Source organism: Xenopus tropicalis, chromosome 5 (genome assembly GCF_000004195.4).
Source record: "Xenopus tropicalis strain Nigerian chromosome 5, UCB_Xtro_10.0, whole genome shotgun sequence".
Lineage (NCBI taxonomy): Eukaryota > Metazoa > Chordata > Amphibia > Anura > Pipidae > Xenopus > Xenopus tropicalis.
Genome location: NC_030681.2, coordinates 132,672,582 through 132,694,632, shown reverse-complemented (window position 1 = coordinate 132,694,632; position 22,051 = coordinate 132,672,582). Strand labels below are relative to the sequence as shown.

General features: G+C 39.2%; 1 protein-coding gene across 1 annotated transcript; it reads left to right on the top strand.

Moving 5' to 3' along the window:
- Positions 1–12,844: 12,844 nt before the first annotated feature.
- LOC101733569 (eotaxin-like) lies at positions 12,845–21,090 on the top strand. Its single transcript, XM_004917768.4, has 4 exons — positions 12,845–13,138; positions 15,192–15,312; positions 15,900–16,062; positions 19,621–21,090. The coding sequence occupies exons 1-4, from the start codon at positions 13,045–13,047 to the stop codon at positions 19,678–19,680; spliced, it is 438 nt and encodes a 145-aa protein (XP_004917825.1). The 5' UTR covers positions 12,845–13,044; the 3' UTR covers positions 19,681–21,090.
- The last annotated feature ends 961 nt before the right edge of the window (positions 21,091–22,051 follow it).

Here is a 22,051-nt window from a genome sequence, read left to right as displayed (position 1 = left end):
ACACAAAGGACCTCTTTCATATAGTAATAAATTGATTAGCAGCCTTTCCTTGTTTTTTAATTATATATTTATTTTGAGTACCCAGACACTGCATTCTTTTGAGATCAACACAGCGTGGGGTTTCCCCATAGTGTTTACTTTAGACATGTTTCTATTTAACGTCAGGTGGAGTGTCTCCTTGTCCTCCAATATTCCTTGCAAAATGTATTGCATGATAGTGTAATTTTCTGTGCGATTCCCCTTAGTTTTGACTGTGGTTTGGACGCGTGCCTTTGAGGTTGAGCTGGGATAGTTGCCTCCTTTGGAAGAGTCCTGCACTGACTATATTCTTATGTTTCATCTGCTCACTTCTATTGTGTGTGTGTATGTGTATATATATATATATATTTATATATTTATTGAGGTATTCATATACCTCAACTCGTAGAAACTATGGGTCATTGCTGTGTATCATATTTCAAAGTTTAATCCCAGCCCCTTTATTCATCGAACTGCTGGATTTTTATGTGTATACAGATAATAAAGTGAAAAACATAAAATAAAAATAAGACAGTGAAATAAAACACTAAGGGAAAAAAAAACACTCGTGTCGGTGCTGCAATCCACCACCGTAGGGGGAACTATCCCGTTTAGGTATATGAATAACACATATTTTAGTCCATACACAATTTTATTTTATTAGATTTTGTATATTGATAAAAGCAGTGATACACTCTTTTGAAATTTTGTATTAGTTGCACTTTTTACATTTTAATTTTTGTAGTTTTTTTTTATTGATGATACTCACCTGGTGTACATGTAGGTCTCACGACTTCACGTCATATCTCTGGATTTCCCGCTGTACTTTGTATTTAGGTTTGAATATTTGTAACTTAAAGATTACAACACCTGAACGTCAGCTCTACTATACTTCCAATAAAGGATTTTTTTTCTTCATAAGTCCTGAGTGAAGTGGTCTGTTTATTCGGGTATCCATTTGGTGATTAGGAGGACTGCACCCAGGCATCAAGTAATCAGCAGTATCGTGAGTGCTGACCTTTTGGACTATTATATATATATACTGTATATAGAATCAGCGTAGTTTTGATGAAGCAGGAGTTGGTATAGCTGGCACAAGTTTTTGGATTGATATTGACTAGATCAGGGGTCCCCAACCTTTCTTACTCGTGAGCCACAGTCAAATGTAAAAAGACTTGGAGAGCAACACAAACATCATAAAAGTTCATGGAGGTGCCAAATAAGGGCTGTGATTGGCAGCCTCTATGCACACTATCAGGGGGCTTTATTTGGTAGTAAATCTTGTTTTTATTCAACCAAACTTGCCACCAAGTCAGGAAAAATAACTACCTGGTTTGGGGGCACTGAGAGCAACATCCAAGGCGTCGGTATGTCTGTATGTTTGTATGCTTTACCCCACTTCTATAATAAGGGAGCTTCATACCTCTATTCCCGATAGGAAGCCTTGCCCAGTGCAGGAAGTTGACAGTTAGAGGTGAGATTGCCAGAAGAAGCCAATGGATTCATGCCAAGAGCTGGAAGGACGGAAGTGATATCACAGTAGGACTTCCACTTCTTCTACTCCCACCGCCCTCCCCATTTGTTTTTCTAGTTGATCTTCATTTCAATCCTTGTTTAGGCTCTTAGTGTTATCATAGCGTTACAGTGGAATGTTTGCAAAGTAGGACCCAGTATTAAGGTGGCTGCAAGCCAGGGGTGACTGTTTTCCTGAAACTTTCCAGGGGTGGATCCCAGGAGTTGGGTGGAGTTAGGTGGTCTGCTAATTCGTTCCTGTCTAAAGTGGCTGCTGAATATGGCTGGTACTGCAGGTACTTCTTAGGGGATGTTAGGGTTGCAATAATTTCTGTTTGGTCATGTTGTAAATTTAAATTTATGTAATAAAGCTATAGCCTTTCCAACCCAGAGTGTTTATTCAAGGGGTACAAAAGACAACAGGTCATCAATGATAAAAAAGACAGCTTGCCTGATATTCACAGTAAAGGTGTAAATGTAAGTGTAGGTAGAAGTTAGTGGAATATATTAGCCCATTGATGGAAATAAACAATCATCATTTCAGTTATTTGTTCTCTGTGCATCATGGAAGGAATGTCTTTAAAACCATTAACATTCAGTCCAGACCCCTCCATCTCACAGCTAGAGAGAAGCTATGGGTCTGTGGCTACAAGGTGTTACTTAAATAAGCGTATTTCTGATTACTGCCAGGAAACTAGCTCATACTGCTACTCTTCATCCAAGTTGTTCGAAGGCTGTGTTTTTCTTTAGAAAAGCTGTTAACTGTTTGTGGCATGCTAAAAACCAGAATACTGTCTTTGGGCTTACAATAAATATAGCCACAGCATCCACACATTCACATTCTGAACTGCAGCTGAAGATACTTTGCTCTTTGTTTGCTTAGTTTGCTAATCAAATTGGCAGTGGATGTGATCGACTCTGGGGCAGACTTTTCTTAGTGTGAAATAAGAGCTCATCAAAGAAAAAATCACCCTCTCTCTATTCACTCCTATGGGATTTTTAGAAGCATATTTATCAATGGATGAACTATAACTGGGTAAATTTTTTGTCCACTCAACCTTTCAACTGGCATTCATTACAAATACCCATTTCTCAAGCAAAGCCAAAGCTTTTTTATTTGGCTACTTTGGTAAATTGGGGTGACAGGTCTGGGCAGTTAAATAATATTTATCGAAGGAGAAAGGGGATTGATCAAAGGGGTGGGGACTGTTCTTTAGAAACCTTACCATTGTACACTGGGGGGGGAGAAGACATTGGCAACCCCCTGACCTCTTTTTTCCCCACTAGTCATACCAGAGTGTGGAGACTGAAGCCCAGACACAGGTCGTTTGTTTGTACCCTCTTGCCCAGGGGAGACAAGGGGGACAGGATCACTTAAAGTGTAAATATACTCCCCATTTTGATGAGCTCATTCAGTTAGGCTTATGTAGAAAAGGTGCAAAAACACCATCTGAACTTCCATGTAAATGCAAATAATTTTTACACAGACTTACCTAATTCCACAGACTGGAAGGCATCAAGCATCATGGTGTAGCACCCCCCACCCCCCCCAATGTTTACTGTAATGCAAACCCTCCCTCACTTGGGACATGAAGCCCCTTTTCCTCCCAGAGAATATGTGCACCGCCCACTACAGAAAGCAGAGTGACTTCAAGTTCTAGAATTTGTAATATTATAGTGGAAAAAAGTTCCACTGGGGACTGCCTTGGACTTTTGCATAAGGGATCTTGGGAGAATAGTTTGTTGGTGTTATCATGGTTTCCTTTAATCTGAGAAATCAGGTATATCTGTGTAAAAAAATATGTAGTTTTGTATTTATTTCTGGATGTTCAGATACTGTTTATGTACCTTTTCTGAATAAGCCCAACTGAATGAGCTCATTTCTAAAAGGGTAATGTATTTGCTTTTAGTTATTATATCCCTACTCCAATCAAAAATCCTCATTCATTTTGTTCCTAGTTCCAGCTAATACATTATCTTTTGGGGCCTTAGTTAATGTTGTTTATGCCTATTTATTTATAATACCCTGAACTTAGATTGTAAGCTCTACAGGGCAGGGACCTCCTTCCTACTGTGTCTTATACCTAATATCTATGTATTGATAATTATTTATTGTATTTACTTTAACACTTGTCCTCCCTTGTGTATATTGTAAGATTGTACAGTGCTGTGCATCCTTGTAACGCTTTATAAGTAAAGTTATTCATATATACATACGTACGTACGTACGTACGTACTCTTATCACTAATTAATAAGGTTATTTGAGAATAAAATTAATATTTCAGTTAAAATCCCATTACAAAAGCTTGGAACATAAACTCACATTGGCCCAAATCCTATTTGCCTTTATTAATATGCATGGCATGTCTAATAATAATAATAATAATCATCTAATCTAAATAATAATAATAATACTATGAATTACAAGACAAGTAATCAGTTCTACATATCCATCATGTTACATGGTTATAGTAATGTTTAATTCCGCTCTGTTTCTATTGTCTCTCCATATCACGTGTCGCTGTTTGGTTTGTCTCTCTATTTGATGTAATGCTCTCATCCTCACATGCAGACACGTCGCTACTTCTCATGATTGTGGGTATAGATTAAGTAACAGGCCTTGGGATATTTCCTGTCTAGCTCTATTTGTGTTTGAATCTCATGGTTTCTCTGTTCTGCAGATCTGAGCATCCAGGAAAATGATTGGCATCTCTAAGCAGAGAGGAAATAGGCTCCTATTTGCTGAATCTACACATAGAATGTCTGCCCTTCATGCAGTATCAGGCTTCCTCTCCTTTAGATTTGGGGCACATCTGCGCAGCTCTCTCTCCCTCCCTATTTTTGCTCCCCCTTACATATGAATTCATAAGAATTGACTCCCTCTCCCATCAGAATGTGTGATCTATGCTACTGGCTAGAGCTGCAACAGGAAGCTACTGAGACCAAGCTAAAATTGCAGCTGTTATCTTAAACAAATTGAGGGAGTTTCTAGGGTTTTATGCAGAATAAATATAACATTCTAGGTGGCACTAATGTAGCTAATCTATTGGCTGTAAAATGCCAAAATGTCTTTCCTTCCCCTTTAATATTCATTAATTCAGCAATATGTAGCTATGAGCTGTTTTATAAATCACGGTGCTGTAGTTGCACTTGGAATTTGTGGTAAATAGGGGCCTACAAATTGTGAACAGATCTTGGTTGAATTACATCCTGATCTTGAACTTAGTAAACGTGCCTGATGTATACTACATAGTTTATTTTGCATAAATCCACTCAAATTGCATTCCCATTCTGTGACTAGGCCTTCTACTTACTGCCATCTCAAGCTGCAGTCTAAATGCCATTGGTACCTGGCATAAAACTGAACGCATCTGCAGCGCCCATAAAGTAAGGAGAGGTTACAATAGGTCCACTTAGAATTACAGACAGCCTGCAGTCTAACTCTTAAATCCTTCACCAGCTAGTCGGCAGATATGGCTGTGGGAACCCTAGAGCTACCTACAGGTACAGGTTGGAAGTAGCTCCAGGGCTACCAAGCATCAATAGGCCTGGTTGTACTCCATTCTTTAGAAGAGGCAGGATGGGTGCAACCAGTACAGGAGCATGACTGGAAGCAAGTACCTGAATGAACTGCTTCGATATGAGCACCCATTGTATTTTTGGAACAAACTGGGGATGTAAAACAAAAAAAAAACTTTATAGCTATGAGTGATTTTTAACAATATTTATTATAACAATAAAAGAGATTTATCAGTAAGTTTCCCCCTTAACCTTTTATTCTGTAAATAAGACAAAACCCCTTCTCTCTTTGTTGATAATGTGATGAGCGCACAATAGGAGTTGCCCGGGAGCACGAAATCCATGTGATTCATAAATCAGCACATGGTTGATATGAACATATGTTTGTGGTTATTTGTCCTTGCCTCAGTGGATTGGAAGTTAGAGAATTTCTATACTGTTTTAATATGAGATAAAATGTTTTTTTGTTCAAAACTAGAGCTGCTTATTTGCACATGCACTTTGTAATTGTGGATACACAGGTAAAGTAAAAAATTGATAAAATGTGTGTTTCATGGCACCCCAATAAAGGTGTGTTACTGGGAGGCTTTTATTCTCTTTCCTTTCCTCTACTGCTTTGAGCTCTGGTTCCAAGGGTTCCCAATAAAGTAATGAGAGTTACTTTGTTACTTATCGCATGAGTATCATTAGGGGAGAAGGGGGAAACTTGTTTGGGGAGGTTACCAATAGAAAGTTTTCTTTTGAAACCTCATAATTATATATAAATAAATATATATATATATATATATATATATATATATATATGAATGTAAAGTGCTGCGTATTTTGCTGGCACTATATAAATAAATGATGATGATGATAGCAGTTGGTTTTCCTATGAGTTTTGTGATCAGGCAGGGGTTTGTGGGAAGGTCACAAAAGTCTGTGACACTTCTCTATGTCCATGTTCCTACACATACCCAGAGTACTCGGGACTAAAAAAAAACACTTCAATTCAAAGTATTTGAATTTCCCTGAGCCCAGTCTGGGTGTATGTAACCACTGTGTACATGCTATGGGGTGGAGGAAGCAGCCAGAAAGAGTGAGCCTTTTATGTGTGGGGAAGGGGGGGTTGAGGGGGTGCAGTTGGTATCAGACCTAGGGGTGTTTGATTTTGAAATATGGCACTATAGTCCTTATATTCATAATATATAAAGCATTCCTGATTCTATGCATAGCACTTTAACACATAAGTGTTGTATCCCTTATGACATGCAAAGCATTGGTTATGGTAATGGAAACCTTATGGGTCAGTGTGGGCAGTGGTAAGTGGGGTTTCCTGACTCATGATTATGGTAACTTACACCTTGTTACTTAATGTCTTAATTGAAAATTTTGATTTGACTTGAGGTAGTTCGATAGGAATGAATAAAGATATTTAAATATTTTCATTGTGTATACCTTATATAACAAGAGGACCTTTTACCTGGAGCAGTTGAAATATATCACTTATTGCATATTTTCCGGAAAGTTATTTAGAAAACTCGAATTATATTCTATAGATAAACGGTGCTGCTTCAACTTCCCACCTGCGGGTGTGTGGCTACTGAGCAAGTGACTTACTACATGTAGTCCCATACACATGAAGAGTACAGTGACACAGAGTTAGGAAGGCTGTTTGTTCTGAATTTATTAGTTGCCGTTTCAGTTTTAGAAGTGATAATGAGCTCACAGAAGAGCCTTTTATGACTCAGGAGTTATTTGGGCCATGGGTGCTCTCCATCTAGTAGTGCTTGTGTTACTCTGAGCACATGATATAAGGCATTCTCATCCTAAGAAAGTGGCTTAAGAACGGGGAAGTGGTTACCCTCTGCAAACATATGACTGTCCTTATGATAATCTTGATATGCTAGACTTTTAATCTGTAATTTACACCACCACAACATATTCACTTTGTAGCAAATAGGAAAGTGGTAAATTAAAGCTAAATTGTACTTAGATCAGTTATATAGACATAGCCTGCAGCTGGTCTGTCTGGCTTAACATAGTTTAAAGTGTTGTTATGCCCTGAAACATCATGAAGGAGGGCGAATATAACCTGTAAAACACAATGAAATGGGTAAGAAGGCAGCTGGCAAATTATTTGATATGTTTCATTGTTAGTGCAGGAGACCACCCTGAAATGTGTTGGGCATTAAAGTTGGGCATTTGAACTTGTCAGTAGAATAGGGTGTCTTGGGTTATTTTGCCAGCAAAAGCTAGATACATCTATGATGTAATACAAGTTTATTTAAAGGTTACTTTTAAATTGTGTTGGCATTTAAACTCGGCCATACTGCTTTCTATCCAATAGATATAGTAGGTAACCATAATTGACACATATTGCTTTTCCAGGCATTGTCCTTGGTTTTGACTTTCTGTCCCCGGAAATATCCCTGATTTTAAAAATGTGACTAACCACAAATGATCAATGGGCAGAAACAGTTCTCAGTGTTTCTCCATCTATAATATAAAGCTAAATGGAAGCAATGTCTATGTTTCAGGGCTCTATAGGGAGAAAGCTGACATACTTGGCATGCCCTTGGAGACAGTGGAAGAATGGCCTATGCTGGACAGTACCTGCAACTACATGAAATACAGGTTTTAGGTGGCACACCATAAAAAAATCAAAATAGACAAGGGTGCTCACTGTAGGGGGCTATTTGTTATTACCATATTAATAACAAGTGGATTCAGATAACAGTACACTCCTTGAAAAAAATGCAAAATGTATTCAAAACCCATATAACAAACCTAACACATTTCAGCCCTTATAACTGAGGGCCTCGTTAAGAGTCAGCGCTGTGGAATAGGTTGGCGCTTTATAAATAAATGTTAATGATAATAATAAGGGTGCCTACACCCCCTTTTTTTTATGTGCTGCTGACAAAGGGTCCTATTTTTTCAATTAGTGCCCTGTTGTCTGAGTACCAGCACATCCAGCCGGGAAACATGTAACACATTGCATGATGCTGAAAGGGGTGGTTCACCTTTACATTGACTTTTAGTATGTTATAGAATGTCCTATTGTTAGCAACTTTGCAATGGGCTTCATTCTTTAATTTGTATATTTTTCGAATTATTTTCTTTCTACTTCTACATCTTTTCAGATTTCAATTGGGGGTCACTGACACCAACAGCCAAAAACTATTACTCTGTGAGCTTACAATTTTATTATTATTGTTATTTTTATTATTTATCTTTCTATTCGGTCCCTCTCCTATTCATATTCCAGTCTCGTATTTAAACCACTTCCACTGACCTTCACCTCTCTTCAAAGTATCCACATTTCTTTTTTCAATGTACCCATCCCCTGTAGATTGCAAGCTCTTGCGAGCAGGGTCCTCTGATCCGATTGTTACTCTGTATACCCTTGTTTGTTAAACTTTTTAAGATCCCTGTTTGCTTACATTTATTTTGAAGTGCTGCACAATTTGCTGGCGCTATATAAATAAACGATGATGGTAATCAAGGCTGATCTTGATAGTAACCATCCACCAAGTATTATATCATCTGTCGCTAAATTGCTTCATGGCAACTGACTCAGAGTGACTAGTGCAGCGGGGAGACATGATTCAGAAGTTTCATGGCAGGGAGTTACTCATGCTCTCTTCGGGGAATTGAGGTCAAGCTGACAAACGTGAGTCCATACAACAGACCAGAAGATCATGAACTTTTCTATTGCATTTATTGTATAATATAAACCCTTTAGTCACAGTAACTTGAACATAATCAGTAGTTATTGATGACTATTAATGAGCACTAACATTGTTGGTCGTCATACCGGAGACCTCCTAATATAAGAGATTATTTGGTTAGGGTCATTTTATACAAAATATGGGTGAAATAGCTGGGATATATGCTTTCTTAGTATTTAAATGATACTTTGTTGAGATAAAGGGTAAATACATTTCCTCCTCCATTTACAGGGAAGCTGTTTTGTTTAAAAAAAATAAAAATAAAAACACACTAAACACAATTGTCATTCTATATGGTTTAATGTTTGATTAAGTCCTTAAGCGGGGCAGACCAAGCAGGTGGTGAAGGATAAGATTGCTCTATTGCTTAAAAACACACTTTTCTGCCTATTCCTAAACATTTTGAGCAGGTGGATCATCATTCAAATTTACACAGTGATTGAATAAAGTAGATACTTTGTGGCCAAAAGGCATACATAGGGACTGTGACTTTTCTGAGAATACTGTATGAAAGCATGGGAAAGGTATGCAGTACTATTCAATTTTAGAAATTATAAAATAACCACAAAACAACATTAATTGGGTGGATAAAATGGCCGCAGTTGTTTATTAAGATTTTTCCTTAAACAAAGCCACATTTTTTTTTAAACCAAGAACAATGTTGTATTTAACTTCCTAGCCAGCCCAGGGAGATTAAATTGTCCTAGGCTGCCTTATTATTTAAAGGAGAAGAGTACTTAGCCCCGCCTTACCTTACCATCCGGGAAGTATCGTCAACCCAAAATCTAATTTAAACATACAACTCCCTCCAGCTGCGACAATATACAATATATATATTTTTTTTATTATTATAGGGTGGGTGGGATCTGGACAGCACTGCGAAGACAATGCAGCCTCCAAGCCAGCTCAGAAAAAATGAATGGTAAGTACAGCCGCAAAGCCAATATATAGCCTGCCGATGCCCTCATGTGACCCTGAACCACCAATGTGATGCGCCCCCTGACCTCTGCCCTCTGACCTAACAGCCCTGTCAACAAAATCAGCCAATGACATAGGACCAAAAATTACCTCAGAAATGCCAGCGCTCCCGTGTTAACCCCTTTCAGCCTGCAACCTTCCCATGCATTATTCAAAAATGAAGCAATTTTGATAATAACATTCTGTGTGGGACCTTCTTTAAATCAGACCAGTTGACATTATTTACTTTTAAGTGATTCTCCTACAGATGAATGTGAATTAATAAATACGGTTGTTGCCATGTTTACCATTACTTGGAGTTGAGACAGATTGCATCCTTCCAAGAAATGCTATTTCTGTTGACAACATACACATTTCAGTATTGTTCACTATATTTACTTAGGGACTTAATAAAGGACGGCAGTTCAAAACCTTGTTTGTTTTAAAATGGATAAAGCCATTATTTTCTAAAGAATGCTCACAAGGAAGCTAATTTAGGTATAGATAATAAATTGCACCAATGCAGATGAGTTTTGAACAGTTTACTGTCTAGTTATTTGCAGGTGGGTTTGAGCAATGTTCATCCCCAAGCACAGACTGTCATTGTGTTCTGCAACTGGGCTCCCCATACTTTCCTTGCTTGTTCCCTGACACAAAGGGAATCCAGATAGTTTTAATTCTGACTCCCACTGGAGGGAAACCATTTTACTGAGGGGTGCCTGTATGGTCAGGCAGTTTATGTACAGCTGCTTTGTTGCCCAAGACTGTTGGTGGTCAGATGCTATATACAACTTCTTATTCCAGCTATACCACTATACTCTCATACTTACTCACCGTACTCAGGAAGTAACTGCTGTCTGTTACACAAATCACCTTTTCTGGTTAAGAACTACCGGCTCCCAGTTTCTTTCCTATATCTATATATGTTGAAGGTTACAGTTCTGTCGCATCAAACCCTACTTCCAGCACCTTAAAAGGGCTCAGCTGAGAGAGAGGGTCACAATGTAACAGTGTTCTACAGTGCTCCAGCAATTATTGCATTTATAAACCCCCCCCCCGTCCTTCCACCCTTTGCATAAGCTGCTTATCAGATCAACAATCCTTGCAAAAAAAGTGCCCCATGCCCCAGAAGGAAATTCCTACTATATTTAGTTTGTACCATGAAGTCCTTATCAAGTAAAAGCACATGTGAGATCTTGCCCAGTCAGCATAGTCGGTAGCCCTGCTGTGCCAAAAAATGTGTTCTTAGAGAGGGGGCGAAAAGGACAGTTCCAACAATAAAACTACCAGGCTGAGAATCTGTATGTCTCTCTCACTCTCTGTATTGTGTTTATGTTTCTGTAAACATGTTCATTCCTTTTGCACGCTGATTTGCACAAAGCAAAAGTTCTCTACTAACCGAGAAACTGGGTTCAAGTGCATGGCTAGGGCTCATTGCAAATACACCAAAAGTGTTTAAAGCAACTACAGGGTATTTTGATATTTTTCTTGAGCCATGAGTCGCTTTTATTATTATTTCTTTCATCAATATATTCAGAACAATGTACAAAAAAGCAAGGATATGAGTGAGCCACTACAAAGGGCAAGTTAAACAGGACTGCTATAGTGCCCCGGGTGCACTACAGCATCTATCACTCCACATATTGGTCGGGCAGGTCAGTTGGAGGGCCCCATACAGTCCTTCTGGACTGAATCAGCAGCTTTTATTGGCCCATGTATGGCCATGTTAAGCGCAGGGTTTCATTAACACTCTGGGTTGAAGTCACCACCTGTTCAGTTTTGTCCCAGACAGCCCAGTTTTCCTCAGGCCCATTTGGATCAAAACTGCCTGCCAGTTTTCTAAATTAGAAAATCTGGACAGGACACCCCATGAATGAATGACATTCCCTGGCGTCACCCACCTGCCCCTGTGATGTCACCACCCTGCCCTATGCCCTACAGAAAAATATATATATTGTGAGTTGGTCCCTAAGTATGTGCAGTGAATCAGCAGCAAGGAAGATGGGGTGCTACTGGGGCATCTTTAGGGGTACAGATCTTCCCTGCTAAAGGGCTATGGTTGCCTTGGGCTGGTACAGAAGCACAAAACATAACGCACAACATTTCTAGCTTACTTCTTTAGTTAGGCTTTAGTTCTTCTTTAAGTCAGTGCAAAAACCCTTTCCTCCATCCTACAGTGAGGGCTTTCCTGAGAGAGTTCTGTGTAATGGATGCTCTACTGGGAGTTACAGGGTGGTGTAATTACCAGCAGACCCAGACTGGCAATCTGTGGACTCTGGCTAATGCCAGAGGGGATACTGAAAGATGCCAAAGTCAGTCGCTATGTATTGGGCTGGTGGGGGGCTGTTTGGGGCTCTGTGTACTTGGAATGCCAGCGCCCATTGGAGTAACTATAGAGGAAGTAGTCTCCGTGGTCATGGGCAAACCCGGGGGCCTGGACCGTGGTGTCTGCTTCCTCTGCGTCGGTCTAATCACAAAAGTTATTCATGCCCACTGCAATTGTTAGAGCAAGCGAGGAGTACAGTGGTGGCTAGGTACCTGTGCACGCTGGGCCCCCTTAAGATTTCTTTTGCAAGGGGGCCTGGAGCACTCTCGGTAAGCTGCTGCCAGGGCCTATTTTGACTCCTAATCCAGGCCTGCTTGTCATGCCTATAATAGAAAAGGAAAGATTAACCTTTGTGCCAACAAGTGGTGCAGCTTATAAATAGTGTTAATTAATATTTAATTTAATAAAATTAATATTGTTTTATATTTTGTGGCTTGGGACAGCACCCAGTTGAAAATGAGTAGAGGATGAATATTTTTTTTATAACAATATGTGTGTCCATTTAATATCACCTGCCCGCATTCCCAGTAGAAGTGGTTGCCTCCTAACCCCATCAGGGGCAGGACAGTAACATGCAGGTCACTATGGTTCTGTCTCACTGTATAAAGCAACAGGGCTGTCGTTTAATCACATGTTTTAGAAGAGACAAAGAAGTTGAGGAAAACTTGTATTATGAATGGCGTGGGCGAGTCAGTATAGTTACACTTGTTATGCTGGGTCATGTGCTCATTATTCTCCCTGTCTCACCCTCCCTGCACTGTTTATAGCTCAGGCAGAACAGAATGCGAAAGTGATGGCACCAAGGAAATTTCTCTGTGTTTTCCACTTCTGAGAATTTCCTCTGGGTATTGTCTTTTCTACAGCCGGCTACTAGTGTTGCAATCGCTTACTCCTCCTCTAAGAGGGAAGGAGGAGGTGAGAAACCACTAAACATGTAGAGAAGTACATAGGCAGAAGTAAGTAGCCGGCTAGGATCACTCAGGTCTCAGGCAACCATGGCAGCACATAAGGCAATGCTGAGAGTCCTAGTGCTGGGGCTGACTTTGCTATCCTCGGGCCTGTTTTGCTTGGAGCAATCAGAGATTGACTGTGAGTATGACATTCACCTTCTCTATTGGGAGAATGTTAGTAATAAATTGCATAGAAGAAAGTTCAGGTGTAACCTTGTGCATGCCAGCTGATTTGGCACAAGCTTTGAATAGCCTATAACCCCGAATAAATTCTGTGGTATTAGAGTGCCAGCCCTGTAGGTTCCACAATTGGGGGTAAAGCGGTATTTAATCGCTGTGTATTAGCAAGTGAGAACATGTATGGTTACTGATATTAATCTTCTTTGTAGAATGTTGGTCCAGGGACTAGCCCAATTGGCATTTTGTTGTTGGCAAGGATCTTTCACCCCTTTTGAAAGTTTATTTTGCATTCTCCTACATCAGCTAAAAGATACAAGTATAAGTTAGTTAGGATTTAACTGAGCACAGGTGTATCTTGATGGACACTTTAAACCGCAGTGACTAAGTAACTAGTTAGATTTCTCTTGCATAAGCAAAGTAACACAGATGAGTAGCAGTTATAATATAGCATATTAATATATCATTTGCCCTTTTACCAAAAAACCATTTGGACCTAGGGCGTTTGGCCCTGAAATTGAGCCAGTGATTAATACAAGCCCATATGACCCCCATTCTACTGCAACTGCCATGTCGCTTTCTGGTCTGTTCCACTGCATGTAGTGCTAATTTATTGGCCACTGGTCAAGAGCGGCAGAAATGATTGGGACTACTTACTACTAATTATGGAACTATGAAATTAAGTATGGAACACCCCATACTGCAACCAACATACAAACAAGCTGTACCCTTCTATAAAACTGCACTACAAGGATACTTGTAACACCCATATGTAACACCTCAAATTGCTCATAGACAGAGACAGACAATATTGCACCTATGTTCATGCTGATCTGAATAATACGATGCAGAGCAGTTTAGGTAAGATCAAGGCAGAAATGGACCCCAGTTTGATTTTGCTATACAGAACTACTATTGCCTCATATATAAAAAAGTGTCCCCCGTTCTGTATGTTTTTACATTGGCGAGATTTCAGTGTGTCTGGCTGGGGATGCTGGAATTTGCAGATCAGAGCAAACAGCTGCATATGCTCGGGCGAGACGTTTCTCTTTTGAGGGGTGGGAGTTTGTGATTGAGGGTGCTGCATAATGTGAATAATGGGAGTCGTGACCTAATAACAAGAGGAGGAGTCAAAGGGTCACACTTAGGGGCTGATTTACTAACCCACGAATCCGACCCGAATTGGAAAAGTTCCGACTTGAAAACGAACATTTTGCGACTTTTTCGTATGTTTTGCGATTTTTTCGGATTCTGTACGAATTTTTCGTTACCAATACGATTTTTGCGTAAAAACGCGAGTTTTTCGTATCCATTACGAAAGTTGCGTAAAAAGTTGAGCATTTTTCGTAGCGTTAAAACTTACGCGAAAAGTTGCGCATTTTTCGCGTAAGTTTTAACGCTACGCAAAATGCGCAACTTTTTACGCAACTTTCGTAATGGATAGGAAAACTCGCGTTTTTACGCAAAAATCGTATTGGATCCGAAAAATTCGTAAAGAATCCGAAAAAATCGCAAAACATACGAAAAAATCGCAAAGTACCGATCATTACGAAAAAAACGCAATCGGACTCCATTCGACCCGTTCGTGGGTAAGTAAATCAGCCCCCTAGGATTGAGTTATGTTCAGTATACTGTAGTTGTTAGGCTACTGTAGACTTCCCAGAATCCCTAACCTGCTGATTCCATATATCACCAGTAACCCAAACAAACACAATCTTATCCTGCACAGCTGTAGGTTGGCAGTGTTGCTTAGAATTCTGCAATTATTGAAAGCATGAGTTGGTTTTGTCTCTGTGCAGTAGTCTGTAGGCATAATACATTACATATGGGAAATCTTTATTTACAATAGAAAAAAAGTAATAAATAACCTGGGCAAATACTGTAACAGTACAAGCAAAACACCTAAATAAAAGCATTGGACACACAAATGTGAATAAAAGGGAATATTGTGAGATTATTTTAAACTTATTACAGTAAATTACCCCCTTTAGACTATTAATTGTGTTGTATTACAGATCGTAGACCAATTAAAGTCAACATTGAGTGCTGTACGTCTGTTTCCAAGGCCAGGATTCGATATCCAATCATCAGCCACAAGGAACAACCTGCAGCCAATCTCTGTGTCAAAGCTGTTATGTAAGTACGTGGGGTCAATAAACAGGGTATGCTATAAATGCATAAATTGCTCTCTTATGGATGTGTAATATCTGAGCATGTACAGACACCTATTGTTCAGCAAAACCTATAGAAGATCCTGTGTCGCTAGAGCTGGCACCTGGTTGACATTTTTGCCTCTTCTCTCAAATTCAAAGTGAACTTATGTTTACGCTGATTTAAATAATAATATGCAGAGCAGTTTAGGTATCAAGACAGAAACAGACTTTTACTATAATAGACTATTCACTAGAGCTGGCACCTGGTTGACATTTGCCTCTTCTCTCAAATTCAAATTAAGGGATATATCCAATATATAAATCCCTCCAATGAGTTGTTGTATGTTTGTGCCCAGCCCTGTTACCTGCTAGGGTGCCATAAGTAGGCAGGGTGGAATTTCCTAGGTGCCTTTAGTCGAGTAATTTGGGGAGACAAGGAGAAAGACAGGAAGAAAAGTGGCTCTAGTGTGGAATCCTGCACTTTGGAAAATCCCAGGTAGATCTCATAAGAATTACATTTCCTATTGTTCTCCACCCATTTGATGTACAAGTGGAATTTTTTAATTCTAGATTCCGGACTACCAGCCATGGGTCATTTTGCTCTGACCCAAAAGCCAAGTGGGTGCGCAAAAAGGTGGAGAATCTTAAGAGTGGGGAAAGCACAGCACCTCAAAAACCAAAGAAGAAGGGAAGGAAAAATCAGAAGAAGAGGAAGCCTAAACAACCAAGACCTGTAAGTATAAAATCAGGAATAAACTATGTTTATTAATTAATTCCCTCCCACCCATATCCATCAAACCCTCAAGTTCTTTAATCTTATAGCCCCCCCCCCCCCTTTTATCTCAGAGCCTGTTAATGGTCTCAGTCTCTGCACTCCCTGTAGTTATGCATCTCTGTTGCCCAGTATAATAACTGACACAATTAGATTGTATGGAAGGTGGAATGGTGTGCCAGACCTGTATGTAAGGACAATTACCTACCAATAACAAATGCTAACAGTAATTGCAGGTTAACACCAGATAAGCATGTATCTGCCAATCAGTCTGTAGTTCAATCATCCATTTTCTTTCCAGGTACAGCCACTCATACTGCTCTAGGTCCATTTCAATTACACACAGAAAGAGCATTCACTTAAGTTTAGTACATTTTAGTACCGTTACCTTGCATTTAAAACGGTTTCCTTTGCCACCAAGCAGGTATTGTATCACTGTAAACCAGTGGTCCCCTACCAATGGCTCGGGAGCAACATGTTGCTCACCAACCCCTTGGATGTTGCTCTCAGTGGCCTAAAAAAGGTGCTTATTTTTGAATTCCTGGCTTGGAGGCAAATTTTGGTTTCATAAAAACTGCCAAACAGAGTCTCTTGTAGGCTGAAAGTCATACGGGCTACCAAATAACCAATCATAGCCTTTTCATAGCCTTCATTGGGTACTCACAGGTAAATTTTTCATGCTTGTGTTACTCCCCAACTATTTTTACATTTGAGCGTGACTCACAGGTAAAAAGGGTTGGGGAACCCTGCTGTAATCACAGAGAACATTTCTTGGCATTATCAGTTCTATTAAGAAATTGTTTTACTTGCTGGCCCAGTGTGGAGATCCCCATCATATGCACTTTATAATATATAAATTGCCAGATTTGTGACTCATTGTGACCACAATAAACAAGGGGTCCACCCTTGACTTGAAGCTAGGGAGTGGATAACTAAAAAATTACAGAAGATAAGCAATGACTGGAACCCCACAACTGACAGAGTAGATGGTGTCCATTCTGTGGCACATTACAGCAGCTCCTCCACCATTTATTAGAATATCTAGTGTGGAACTGGCTAAATGGGATATGGGAGATGACAGAACCAACCCAGAAGTCAGAAAAGACGTGTTAGATGAAATAATAATGGTGGCAGACTTACATTCAGCAAATGCAACAACCTTACAGCAGGTCATATATTGGCTCCAAACCAGTTACTGTAATTATAACTGTTGATATGAAGCCAGTGGAAAATCTGTACCATATATATATATATATATTAGGCTATTGCAGCACAATAGTTGGTGCGCCGGTGCCCGTAATTGCATGTGGTCTTGTAAAAGTGGACTGATAAAACTAGCGCTCTGGGTGTCCATTAATTTGCATAGCACCTATTTATTTATAAATGCCCTGTAAATTTTTTCCCCCCTAATGACGAGAATCAGGAAACCACCATCAATGACCATGTGTGAAGAAGGAAATTCCCTTTGTGGCATGTTGGTGCTGTCTCACAAACTTCTAATTTAATATATCCAATCATATCTGAATCTAAAATAAGTTTATGATAGCAGCAGAACAGCTCAGTGTAACTTCCTATTTGGTCAGATGTCTCTGAGCCTTTGAAACACAGTCTGCAATAAAGTAATGGCTTCTGTACAGGCAAGGCCTTTATAAGGTGTATTTCTGTGGGGTGAAACTAGCACATTCTGGATACGTTGCTTGGGTTATATGACCTGCATGTGTCCATGTACCATAAGTTGTGACTAAAGAAGCAGATTGGTGTGAGGCAGTGACGCTGGAGAATAGTGGGTATGGGAAATGTAACACTATATGAAATTAAATTGCCATATTCAACTTGTTGTAGTGATAGTGTAGCCAACACTGATAAAATCCATATCCCAAACAGCCAGATTCGCATCATGGTGTTGGTGGGCTTAGCTAAGCCAATCGCGATCCATTCTGACACATTTCTTATATAGAATGTGTATGGACACATTTACATCCTTGGCCTAAACTGGCTAAAGTTTGGTCAAGTTGTTTATGACATGCTATATAGGTTGTTTACAGATAGAAATGCTTGTTTTGCACTTGTTTTGCTGAGTCAATCATCATCACCCTACGCTATCAGTGCACCCCAGATATCACATGTTGTCTCGGAAAGTCCAGACCACCGTTACACAAGAAATCATGCTAACTTGAATATTCTAATGCAGTGATCCCCAACCAGTGGCTCGTGAGCAACATGTTGCTCCCCAACCCCTTGGATGTTGCTCCCAGTGGCATCAAAGCAGGTGCTTACTTTTGAATTTCTGGTTAGGAGGCAAGTTTTTGTTGCATAAAAATCTGGTGTACCGCCAAACAGAGCGTCTTATAGGGGATATAAAATAGCCAATTATAGCTCTTATTGGCACCTCCAAAAATATTTTTCATGCCTGTGTTGCTCTTCAAAACTTTTTCCATTTGAATGTGGTTCACCGGTATAAATGCATGCGTCATAGAATATAAACTGTTACAAACAAGAACACTGGACATTGATTGATCAACTTATTGGGGGTGCAGCTGGAAATCCATCACTGAGGGTTTATAATTAGGTATGATAAGATGTAAAGATCAGAAGATTGATGCACAACATTTGTTTTGTACGTTGGTTTTCCCCACCAGTGTATTAAAGGCTTATCTGGTCCAGGTGGTGTTCTTGCATTTCCTGACCGAGTCTTGGGCCTGACGGGACAGAAAACTATGTACAGCACAATACAATTCTAAAATTGTTATTTTTATGTACATTCAGGTTACTCCCTTTCCCCTGTATTGTACTGATAACAAGCTAACATGAGGCTTATAGAAACTCATGGTACCCTCCACATTATTTTTAGCCTGCTCTACCTCACATATAGCGTCTACTGAGGAGAATAACAAGCCCCATATGGTCTGTGCATACATGTTAGAAATTCGAGTTCAGGTTGTGTTCGGGTCAGACTGGGGAAGTACACACTTCCTCTGTTAGTTATTTCTGGTGCAAATTAGAAACATTTCCCAAGATATGGCTAGAGTTTAAAAACACTGAGGCCACAGTTTCCTCTATATACCCATATGTGTTCATGCTGGGGGGGGCTTGCTTAAAGTGATACTGAGATACTGTTGTTGTTGGTCTTAAGGTATTCTAAAAACTGCTCTTTAAACTATGAATGTACATTAAAGGATACATATAGGTCAGCCAGTCAGTTATAGCTTCTAATGCTAACTGAGTTCTGCTGCACAAATATGGCCGCCCCCTCATAGAGGAACATGGTGGATCAGACAGGTAATGTAAAAGTATCAGGCAAACACCTTTAAGGCAAAGACAATTTTTTGATTGAAAAAAGGTGTAATTTCTGGTATATCTCTTTAAGACACAATATTAAAGAGTCAAGCAGTGAAATCTTTTGTTTAAACACTTTTCTTTGCAAGAACAAAGCTATATAAGGGGCCGAGTGGTTTGCACCTTCGCAGGATATTGCTTCAGACATAAAGTCACAGCCCCACCTTGTTGTTTCTTTTCTAGACTGTGAAACCCTCTTGGTTTCCTCTGACGCCAACAGCAACTGCTCAAGTACGGACTTGAGGAAATGTCCCAGAATGCTGTGCATCTGAAGACTGCCTGCACTCTCACTGAAGGCTTGTGCTGCAAGAGTTGCCTGTTTAAAGCTACGCCAAGATTCTATTTTTGTATTTTTTTTTTTTTACTTTGTGTGCTTTTTACATGTTTGGAGACTATATTTATTGGTCAACTAATAAACTATATATATTTACATAAAAATACCATTCTGGGCCAGTTACAAGTGTTTGTTTTGCACAGGATCTTCCTTTCCTATTAATTATGTAAAATAATTCCAGGGATTAAACAAGAAGACAGTTAATCTGAAAATCATGTACTAATTATACACAAAACTCAGTGGTTAGTGGTGTCACATGTCACTATAATGTACTGTAATAGTTGAGGATATTAGAATCACATTGGAGACTGACATTGACAACTTCTAATACCTTTATATTTTAAAATTGGTAGATATATATTTGCAGGTTTTCAGATATTGTTTTTTCCCTGTGACCATAGCAGATATACTTGGGGGTACCTTCCCAGCTAGTCTCAAGGGTAGAGCTTCCTTACCTCACCATAACAGAAGTATTGAAGGAAAGGTCTCCAGTCTGAACTATAATTCTCAACACTTTAACAAAGAAATCTGGGTGCTGGTGGTTCTTAACCAGGAACAGTAGTTTTATTAATGACATAGCAACACAGAGATATTACCTTTGTAGGCCAAATGTTCATGGCACAATATCCTGTTATACACTGGGTTCTCATGGGCAATACCCACAGCACAAGTGTTTGCCCCCAGTGTACCAGAATCTCACACTAATGTTTTATTAACATTGGAAACAAACATCACTGATGGTGTTGCCGATAGCAAGGGCGACTCCACCCAAACAGCTAAAGCTTTTTAAAAAGTAAACATAATTTCAAAGCAACTTTGCAATACACATCAATTAAAAATATGCAGCATTTTCATGACTTTTAATGTAATAATATGCTTTAGAACAGTTACCAAAGCCTGACCCCTGTTCTCCTGCTGATCTGGCTGACTACTTTGAGAGTCAAACAAAATGTAAGAATAGTCGACTGTCCTCAGCCTGCATCCTCCAGGCAGTACCAGATGTATTGCAAGAAGCCAAAATCTGAAAAGTAACAGAATGCCATTAGTATCTTGTAAAAAAATGTGCTTATAAGAAACAATTTATGCTCCAAGACTTGTTAAGACCTTTTGTATTAACCTTCTTTATTCAGTTTTTTAATCAAAAACAATTCATGCTGTTGTAATTTTGGTTTGATGTTTCCACCTCAAGATGGCATCTGTGTAACTCCCATTATTAACCACTTCAGTTGACTCATGTTATAATTCATTTCTGAGAAATGTCTTGCTACAGAAGCATTAGTGTATGTATCTTTTATAAAATTGTGATTGTTTCCACGGTGTTCCTTGATCCTTTTTTTCACCTGTCTTGCAGTCCGGCTGACATGCTATCCTGTATTGACATTTAAGCAGATATACAGGTATGGGACCTGTTATCCAGAATGCTCGGGACCTGGGGGTTTTTCCAATAAGGGATCTTTTCAAAAGCATTTAAACATTAAATAAACCCAAAAGGGTTGTTTTTCCTCAATTACAGATTAATTACATCTTAGTTGGGAATCAAGTACAAGGTACTGTTTTATTATTACAGAGAAAAGGGAATCATTTAACCATGAAATAAACTCAATAGGGCTGTTCTGCCCCAATAAGGGGTAATTATATCTTAGTTGGGATCAATTACAAGGTACTGTTTTATTATTACAGAGAAAAAGGAATAATTTAACCATTAAATAAACCCGATAGGGCTGTTCTGCCCCCAATAAGGGGTAATTATATCTTAGTTGGGATCAAGTACAAGGTACTGTTTTATTATTACAGAGAAAAGGGAATCATTTAACCATTAAATAAACCCAATAGGGCTGTTCTGCCCCCAATAAGGGTTAATTATATCTTAGTTGGGATCAAGTACAGGTACTGTTTTATTATTACAGAGAAAAGGGAATCATTTAACCATTAAATAAACCCAATAGGGCTGTTCTGCCCCCAATAAGGGGTAATTATATCTTAGTTGGGAATCAATTACAAGGTACTGTTTTATTATTACAGAGAAAAAGGAAGTCATTTTTAGAAATGAAATATTATGGTTAAAATTGAGTCTATGGGAGATGGGCCTTTCTGGAATTTGGTGACAGGTTTCCAGATTTCAGACCCTATACCTGTATAACATGACAGGTTTCCCAAGTACTAATGTAATCCTTTATTTGTATATCTTGTCCCCTATAATAATAGATGCACAACATACACAATTTAAGCAAGAAAAGGTGCCCTTTTAAGGTTTTTCCATAAATACTTGTGTACCTTTCC

Excerpts from the sequence above, each read along its gene's own strand:
- LOC101733569 (XM_004917768.4), top strand. The coding sequence starts at position 13,045 with ATGGCAGCACATAAGGCAATGCTGAGAGTCCTAGTGCTGGGGCTGACT. Across the intron at positions 13,139-15,191 it reads GGAGCAATCAGAGATTGACT|ATCGTAGACCAATTAAAGTC; the intron begins GTGAGTATGACA and ends GTTGTATTACAG. Across the intron at positions 16,063-19,620 it reads AGCCTAAACAACCAAGACCT|ACTGTGAAACCCTCTTGGTT; the intron begins GTAAGTATAAAA and ends TTTCTTTTCTAG.